Below are 9,558 nucleotides of genomic sequence, written 5' to 3' on the forward strand. Positions count from 1 at the left end.
GTCTGCTATTTTTCTTTTATGCATTTTTTCCTTTTCTTTTTCTTTCTTTCTTTCTTTCTTTCTTTCTTTCTTTCTTTCTTTCTTTCTTTCTTTCTTTTTCTTTTTCTTTTTTTTTTAAGCTGATTCGAGATGACTTAATCTCTTTCATGGAACCAGGTACTATTTTAGTCTTTTATTTGATTTTTTTTTGTAAATATATTTATACCTCAATATAACAATCCCCAGAGTATCCTAGCTAACATTTCTTACAAAATTGGAAGAGGCGTTTTGAAGTTATGGAACATCTACTTTCCAGCAGCACTCTTACCTCCTAGTTTTAAGCTACTATTTTCCATGCTTCCCCTAGTTTTATGCTAGAGTCTGCTCTTCTCAAGTGTTGGAGCCGGGAGAGTGTGGTAAGAAAGGAGCAAAGTGATAGCTCACTACTGTCAGGAATCCTATATTTGAAAATACTCAGGGGATAAGAGTTAGCATAAAAAGGGTTATGAGTTAAGTCAATGGGATTCTTATGGTAAGGAAAATGAACACGAAACAAATCTTTTTTGTTCCCTTTAACATGCCAATGAAGGAAATCAGGCATCTAGCATCTTCTTTTTCTACCCTGAGTTCCCTGGTAGGAATGGACTTGAGATGGGGGATGATGTCACAGGTGACTATTATATGCCTAAGTCACAGAGCTCAAGTTCAAAGTAAGCCTGCAGATTGAATGGCTGCGGAACTAAAGAGTTCATCTTAGACAATAGAAATGCAGAACTGAATATGCACATGCGCACGTGTGTCTTCCTTGTCTAGAGTAGTAAACTCAGTCTACTGAGCGATCATTATGGCCACAATAGGTTTGTCAAGAGGAAGACAATGGCCATAATTGCCTGGTCTTCTGGGCTGAGTCAAGGGGATAAATACTGTGGCGAATGCAGGTATGTTCCAAAAATAAATGGCAAATGAATAAAAGAAAGAGAATGAACAGAATTAAAAGACAGGAGAAAGAGGAGAGGAGAAAAAAATTAACATCAACAAAAGAGTTTTAGGTAATCTTACAGTTTTTCAGATGAAATATTCCCGCTTACACTCGCTTACTGTGTTTTGCAAGTCAATATCATTTCTAAAAGAACTGTCCAAATTTTCTGGGTATTCTTTCTCCTTGATCTGATTAGTACGAGGAGACTGCTTATGCTGGTAAAGGAATCGGGTCATGATGCCGATGATGGAGAAGGTGATGAATATCACCACTGCGATCACTCCTGTTGAAAAAGGGGATAAATGACAGAAGGATATTATCATAGATCATCCACTCCAGAGATGTAATTCAGTCTAAGCAAAAAAAAAAAAAAAAAAAAAAAAAAAAAAAAAAAAAAAAAGCCACTTAGGAGAAAATAAAACAAAACATAACAAAACAAACACAAACTTTGCCACTTGCCCAGAAATAAAGACCAGCTGATATACTCTCAATCTCCAATTACTAAAATCCTCTTCCAGACTAGCTAGGGAAAAAGCAGTTTAAATCAGTGGTTTTATTTAATGAACTAAAAATACCATCAAACAAATATGAAATCAGACTAACAATGTGTTTTTTATTAAATTTCTTCAAGACATGCTTGAAAGAATGTGTCAATCATTTGTAATTAGCACATTTCTTTGTCACCTTTCAAACGAGTGTTTTAGAACTACTTTAGTATCCTAGAAAATAATATTTAAATATCTCACATTCCAATAATGCTTTCCTGATGCAAATGTGGATATGGTATATGTTTGTTTTAATAAAATGTTCTATTCATAACAAAATGCTTACTAAACATTTAGAGCATTCCTACATTGTTCTGCACACTAGTAGACACGGGCCAGCTAGCTCAGAGGTGGTATGCCTCTGTCTTCCAGAAACTCAAATTCAACTTAAACACAAGCTTCTGTCCAATTGTATAAGATTTGATTGTATGTGAATTTACTAGACCTACTTGGCAAGTTGCCCTTGCTGATCCTAAGGTCTTATCCCTAACTTTGCCAGGAAGGCTCTTGGGATGTATAGAGCAAAGTCAGCAAAGGGATGTTGAAAATGTGGATACTGCCAACTTTGAAAAGAGAGGGTGCATCTACACATGAATGTTGATTTCTCAACATTAAAATATTTGAAAACTAATTATGATATTCAAAGATAAGTTTATTCTTAATAAAGTATATATTCTGCTGATTTTTTTTATCTAAGTAGAATAGGCATTGAGAAAAATATATTTATTTTCCAAAGTAAACTTTGAATACCCTGCATTATGATTTATATAAGCATGAACGTTAGAGAGTTAAATACATTGAATATATGTCTTCAACCAGTTTGTATCAGAGCTGAGGACATGATTAAGACTGCTTGCCTTTTAAAATATCCCTAAAGCAGTATGTGGTGTTTTCCCCAACTATATTAGAACAAAGGCAGAGTAAAACCTCCTAAGTTAACATACCTATGATTAAACTGGATGGTAGTGAATGACTCCCAGTAATGAGCTGAAGCTTTAAGAGATGAACTATAGAACAGGATTCTACTTCTTCAATACCTGGACTATTCAGAGTTGGAGGCTGCGCAGCCTTCCAGGAATTTCCCTCTGGGGTTGGGATGATTTTCCTGCTCGTAAAGATACTCACAGGATCACATACATGGGCGGGGAAAAGTCAGCAGTCACAAAAGTCTTTTCTCCACTTGTCAAATGAGAAATTAATTAAAGGAAAAAAATCAGGCACCAAATTCCTTTGTATATTTTTCGATGCCAAACAATAAACCAAGTTGGATTCTTCCCTGAAGCAGACATTCAGGTCAGATGGTTTAAAAACTTCTGTAAGAAAAGGTCGGGTTTTTTTTCTTTACAATCTCATTGTGCTGCTGCACTTCTGTGCTCCCACAGCCATGCGTACTCCCCCTCTCAGAACACTATTCACTGGTTCTATTGTTGTCTGTTTGCCCAGCCTGTCCCTCCCCAGGCCATGAGTTCTTTGAGAGCAATGCCTATGTTTCATCCTCATATTTCTTCACTAAACACAGGCCCTGACCCAGAACTGGGACTTATTAAACAGAGGTTAAATGAATGAATACTGCCAACTTTTAAACCGAGAACTCCATCTGATTGGATCAGTTCATCTAGCTGCCAGAAGGCAGGGATAGAGACACCTGCTAGGACAGTGGTTCTTAGGTGGAAATGAATGTAGTTTTTAAGAGGCATCTGACATTAAACAAGGTTTGGGAGGCATTCTGTGTTGCAAGAATCAGGTGGAAAAATCAAGGCTACTGGAGCCAAGTAGAGGCAGAATCAAAACAGGTGAGGCTGACAGGCACTGAGAAAATGGAAAATGGAAAGTCTAGGAAGGCTGGAGGAAGAGCTGAGCTCATAGCAGAATGGACAAGAGCTGCATCCGTAACTATATGTGCTGCTGGATTCAAAACCGCAGTCCATAGGCTTTCCCCTGCTCATTAGATTCAGCCCAAATCACTTGGTAGGAAAAACCTGACAGGACTGCAGCTTTGCTCATCTGTCTGCACCAATGTGGCTCCTTCCGCATATGTAGTTTTATTGGTTTGCTTTGCTTGTTTTAGGAAAACTGACAACTGGATGAGCTGAACATGATGCATATTGCCTGTCTCTAGGTAAATTATCCAGCTGTTGATTCAGTATTCAGCTGCCCGATGAATCAGAGATGGGAACCGTCCATGGAACTGCTGGTGCTGGGAGAAAGGGAGCTTTTGATCATATAACACATATAACTATTCATGAAAAGGCTCACAGTCTTTCAGATAAGAGGACACTGAATGGCCATAATTAAGGAAGGATTCAGATGAATTTCTCCAAAGTACAGAACTACTTATGTCTTTTCTGCTTTCATCAGCAAGGAATAGTTTACCTCCAATGACGGCCGAGTCACTTCGAACTGCATTGGTGAGTGGTTCCCGCTCATCTGTCTTCCCAAAGGGATCTAAAGGGAGTTAAAAACATGAGACTTCTCTTCTCATTGTTGTTGTATAATTTAATTTTCAGAAAATGACTATGACACGAGTATTATTAGTATTTTTTATTTCACAGATAAGAAATTAGATAGAAGCCATTAACTTGCTCAAAGTTCTACAGTCCATTCATAGCAGATTCAGAATTCAAATCAAGGCTAGCCAAGTGTCACAATCAAGTTATTTCTATTACAGTTCACTGCTGCAGGAAAACCCCAAGATCGGAGATGTACAGGCAGCAGCAAAACTCAATCCCATTTCTTTGTTCAGAATTCATAACTTATTTGGCAATTGATTACCATGCCTATTTAAAACAAATCTCAGGGACACTTCAGCATACCCAGGATGATGGTGACTATGAAAAGATGAAAAGGTATTTTAAGGAGTGGAAAAACAGAAGAAAAAGTGCTAGTGGACATTCCTACTATTAAGAAAGGTCGATTTTAATAACATGACTTATATTAGGTCAACAACCAGCCTGCCTTCCTGAGACCCAAACTCTTCAATCCTCAGAGAAGTAGTCACTTATATGGTAGTGACTATATATATATCAATATAGTAATATATGCAAATATGCATTTCATTCTAAGTATTCATCCTATTAAAAGTAGAATTATATTAAATATATATGAAAATCACCCATGAGAAATCAGTCATGATTCTTAACAACCTATATTCATACAAGATAAGGTATTGAGTAGCATTAGCTTTTAACTTAGAAGCTTCTCAAAGATATCAAGTGTAGTACTACTGAGATAAGTTCCATGGGGTATTCATTTGTATACCTGATGAAGAATGCACTGTAGTCACTGCATTGACATCCGAATCCATTATAGAGCTACAAGTGGATTCTATCAAGGTTCCTTGGATAGTTACAGGAGCGATGGCCGCATGACGCAGAGCTGCCTTCAGTGGTGCTATATGGTTGTACTGGACTGAAGACAGGCATCCAACAAAACCTAGAGTGTTTGCTTTAGCAACTTCAGGATCCAGTCCAAGATTCTCTGCAGCACGAAAAACAGAGTTTTTTTTTCAAACTGTGCTCCATATTCTCCTTAAATAATGTCTAAAATTATAGAAATTACCTTATGTTTTGAATAAAGGAAATCATCCCCTCTCTTTCTTCATCTCTTCTTCCCAAACTCTCCCCCAAAATACAATTATCAAAATGTCGACAACATATCATAAAAAACTGTTAGGACCATCACTACTTTGAGAAACTATTTCAAAATTTAAAATTTTCATTCAAATGTTTTATAGCTGTATCAAAGACAGTAAATATCTTCTACACTCTAGATGTTTTGTATAAATTATATAATTACTTCCATTTACCAATGACTGCTAGTGATTAGTTCAAACATATTAGAATACTCATTACGACATTTAACTTAAAAATGTAGAAGGAAAAAAAAGTGTCAGACAGAGAGATTAGAAGTCAAAGTGCTCCTCCCAGAAGTTTATCATGCTTACTGTATTAAGCAGACTGTATAGACTGACCATTTATTCAAGATTTTCACCTGCTCAGTTCTGTCTATGGTATTCATTTGTAAGCACAATATTTTATGGCAGCATTCAACCCTCCAAAAGTATCTTTGAGCCCTTATAAATGATAAAGAAGCAATCATATATGATTTAAAGCAAGACTATATGTCTCATTTTTCTTCAAGATTTGTAGTAAGATTACTCAGAAGCCCATTTCTTTTAACAGGGATCATTTGAACAAATTGTTATGATGCAATTAAATAAAACTGTAATACACATTTTTTTTTTTTTTGGTATAACAGTTTCAACATAGATAGATGGTTCAAATAGTTATTTTCTTATGTTAATCTGTTTTGGTTTTTGTTTTTTTTCTGGAAGAAGGCAAGGACTTTTCTTTCTAATGGTATAGATTATAATTTATTTCAATTATAAACGGTGAAAGGATGCCTCCATGGATTTTCAAACAAGCACTTTTTGGGCAGCACTTAGGAAGAGATGCAATGAGAATATGGAAGAACATGAGAAATTAACATCTCTTAATAATGTCTCTTCTAGTTTTCCCCTCATTATACTCTCTCCCTTCAACACCCCTGTAAAGCTCACTGACTTGTCATTCCTCTTTTCTTACAGGAAAAGGGAAGAAATCATGGGGATTAATTTAACTGGTCATCGTAACAAATTACCAAACAAATTAAACACGTTTTTTTTGTCTTACAGTTCTGTAGAAGTCTTGACATGAGTCTTGCTGGCTAAAATCAAGGTTCTAGCAAGGCAGCATTTCTTCCAGAAGTTCCAGGGAAAAATCATTTTTTTTGCCTTTTCTAGCTCCATGTTCCTCCATGGCTTATGGTCACCTTCCTCTATGATTGGAGCCAGCAATATTGTATTTTTTTTTTGTGACTTTCTTCCACAGTCACATCTATGTATAATTCTCTTCTTATACTTCTTTCTTTCACTTTTAAGGATGCTTGTGATTGCATTGAGATCACCTAGATAATCTGGAATGATCTCTCTATTTTAAGACTAGTTGATTAGCACATTGATTTTGTTTGCAAACTTAACTCCTCCTAGATACTAGACTAACATTCACAGGTTGAGGGTTAGAACTTGGATATATTTGTTGATCATCCTTCTTCCCTGTCTATGTCAGAATTTTCAGAGTAATGATAATGAAAATCCAAAAGAGATGTGAAATGACACTCCTCTTCAAGTGTAAAAGAACACTGGGGTAGGAAGAAAAACTGCTGTTTTCCAAATATTCCCATGAATATCCTACAGTAGTGGTGCATATTTGTTATTTACTCTTGGAAGAATCACATACGTGTATTTCTTATTATAAGCTTTAAAAGACTTTGTCTCATAAGAGACTTCTCACATAGTGTTATGCAAGTCTTCTAGATTAAAAACTTAAGACTCAGTGCTATTTGCTGAGTGGCACCAGAAATCAATGTAACTAGTTGTAATTCAGAATGCATGTTAGCTATGGATTGACAGTTATCAAGGGGTAGAGTTAGAGATCAGAAGTACTTAGAGGAAGAGGTAGAAGAGGAGAAAAGTATAAACTGGAATAAAGTTTTTGCATCATCATACTTTGAAGCAGTGGAAAGTGACATGCCATTGTAGCTATGTCTTGAGGGTCTAAATCAAAAGTGCCAGATCTCATTCCAAGAATTCAGTGAGAAAGAAACCCATATTGTTGTAAGGTCTTTGGAGGCCAAATATAATGATTGCCATGAATACAGACTCCAGGTATTCATGGGAGAAAATATCCTCAGAATGCGGCCCAAGACAATGATTTCTTAGATTCTTACATAGATAGAGAGGCAAAAAAAAAAAAAAAAATGTTAGGATGGTTTCAGATCATTTTTGCTTGTTATAATCTTGTTACAACATGTGGTAGGGAGTAATTGTTTACTAAAAATATTAAAAACTACGAACACTCAATATTCAACAATCTGTTCAATACCTGCTATATAACTATGCAATAATTCTTTTTAAAGTATTATTTGTTTCCTTCAAAAGTTATTTCATTTATGGTCTATTATCACTCAAAATTTATAGATGGAGAAACTGACACTTGGTAATGTTAAAAAATGCACAGAACATCATATGGCAAAGTTGAGATTTCAACCAAAATCTTTATGACTTTAAATGTCAAAGCATATCTGAGCTGTGCTGCCTCCCTAAAAAAAAAAACAAAAAAAAAACAAAAAAAAAACAAACAAAAAAAACCAACAACAACAACAACAAAAACTTCTAAAAAATATCTTAGGTTGAGTAAGATATTTTTACAAAAATTAGCTAAGAAATAGGTTGCAAGAAATAAGGAAAGCGCAAGTAATTTTAGTAGAATGCTTCCCCAAATTAGGGAAACTTCATATTATATTAAAGACATAATGCATTCCATAATTATATTCAATTTTTATGTTACATTTGCATTTGATTCATAAGGAACTAGGTGAGGGGATTATTGTATGAACTGAACTTAAGAGTGACAATGGAAGATAAACTTAACAATAAATGTGGATACTCAGAAATGGTAGAATGAGGATGCAGACAAGGCCCCACCACTGTAAAACACCACTATTCCATTTCTCACTCTCCCCAAGATTTTCTGCTAACATATAAAAGTCTCAACCAATCAAGAATAATTACAAGGTTTTTCCTCATAATATACACCACCACTTTGAGAAAACATAGGTATCTTACAAAGAAAACCTACAGAATTTCTTATTTGAAATGAATGTAATTTCTCCTTCTCAACACTCTTCAAAAATCACTGAAATATAGTTTGTGATTCTCATTAAAGTTGATCCCTTGCCCTCAAATACTGATGTATAAGCAGAATGGTGTGCTGAAAAAAGCACATATTGGAGGTTTGATAGACCTAAGTTGAAAATGACTCTTGCACATATGACTTGCATTTTCTTATTTCTGAGCTTCAGTTTTGTCCACTGTAAAATAGTGAAAAATAATACCAACCACATGAATTGTGGTGGAAGTAAATATAACATTACAAGTATGATTCTTAGCTCAGTGTCCATAAATGCATTTATTATTATTATTACTTTTCTACTACTTATCCAAGGAGTTCCAAACTCTTTTACCTTGATTTAATGGCCCTCAGCATGTCCATATTACCATATTACATTTATATGAGAGAACTAAGATATAAATACTATGAAGGCTTTTCACTAGATTTCTACTTGATACTAACTCACAACTGAATAAAAGTAGTACAAAAACTTTGAATAACTTAGTTGTTATTAATAGCCTAACTTTTTCAAGCATTTTAATACTTGATTTTCTATATTAATTTGCAAACACTCATTTCTTCAGAACAAAGCTATGCCCAATATTAAATTAAGTGTATTCTGTAATGCCACAGAAAGTAGCACAGAACCAGTTTTAGCCCCAGAAAGTACAGCACTTTCCATTCTCACAATTATTTGACACTAGAGCATTATAGAGCCAATCCAGGCATTTTGTTCTGCTATTTTAAAAAAAGAGAAAAAAATCTGAAATTTACTAAAAACAAACATTGCTCTAGGATGTAACATGACATTTATGATATGTCAAAAGCCATTTATGACATTTGGATACTGAAGTGTCAAAATACAAGCCATGCATATCCATATAACCTGGGCTTTAAGAGTAAAACATGCCTACATAAAATATAAATAAATGAAACCAATTTCAATGAAAAATGTGAGCAATATATACAAGAAAAGAGTTTTTCTGTCAAGAGTCCATTGTGGCTTTCAGGTAAGAGAGAAGCAGTCTGAAGATTTAACCACCAGGAGGATCCACAGTCCAGGAACTATGTCCCTCAGATAAAGCTTTTAATCCTGAAAGGGGAATGCCAATTCTATTAAAAAATACTTAGCATTTACTTAACACTTTTCTGCTTTTCATGGTATGCCTATTTGTACACTATATGTAAATATATATCCTTGTAAAATTGGAAAAGGTGAGATAATTGTGCCCAATTATCAGTTAGGAAAACGAAGACATTAGATCAAATACTTGTTTAAAGCAAGCTGACCAGTCATGGCCAATCCAGGCCTAGAACCTAGGTCTCTTGGATCTAATTCTCCTCC

General features: G+C 35.0%; 1 protein-coding gene across 1 annotated transcript in view; it reads right to left on the reverse strand.

Moving 5' to 3' along the window:
* Positions 1-1,044: 1,044 nt before the first annotated feature.
* The window catches only part of CNTNAP5 (contactin associated protein like 5), a 587,467-nt gene continuing 578,953 nt past the window's right edge, over positions 1,045-9,558 (reverse strand). The window contains exons 22-24 of the mRNA XM_023532684.1: positions 4,762-4,980; positions 3,877-3,948; positions 1,045-1,241 (exon numbers count right to left, since the gene is read on the reverse strand). Of these exons, the coding sequence (XP_023388452.1) occupies positions 1,045-1,241; positions 3,877-3,948; positions 4,762-4,980 (488 nt within the window). The remainder of the gene's footprint in view (positions 1,242-3,876; positions 3,949-4,761; positions 4,981-9,558) is intronic.

This window comes from Pteropus vampyrus, unplaced genomic scaffold, assembly GCF_000151845.1.
Source record: "Pteropus vampyrus isolate Shadow unplaced genomic scaffold, Pvam_2.0 Scaffold87, whole genome shotgun sequence".
Taxonomy (NCBI): domain Eukaryota; kingdom Metazoa; phylum Chordata; class Mammalia; order Chiroptera; family Pteropodidae; genus Pteropus; species Pteropus vampyrus.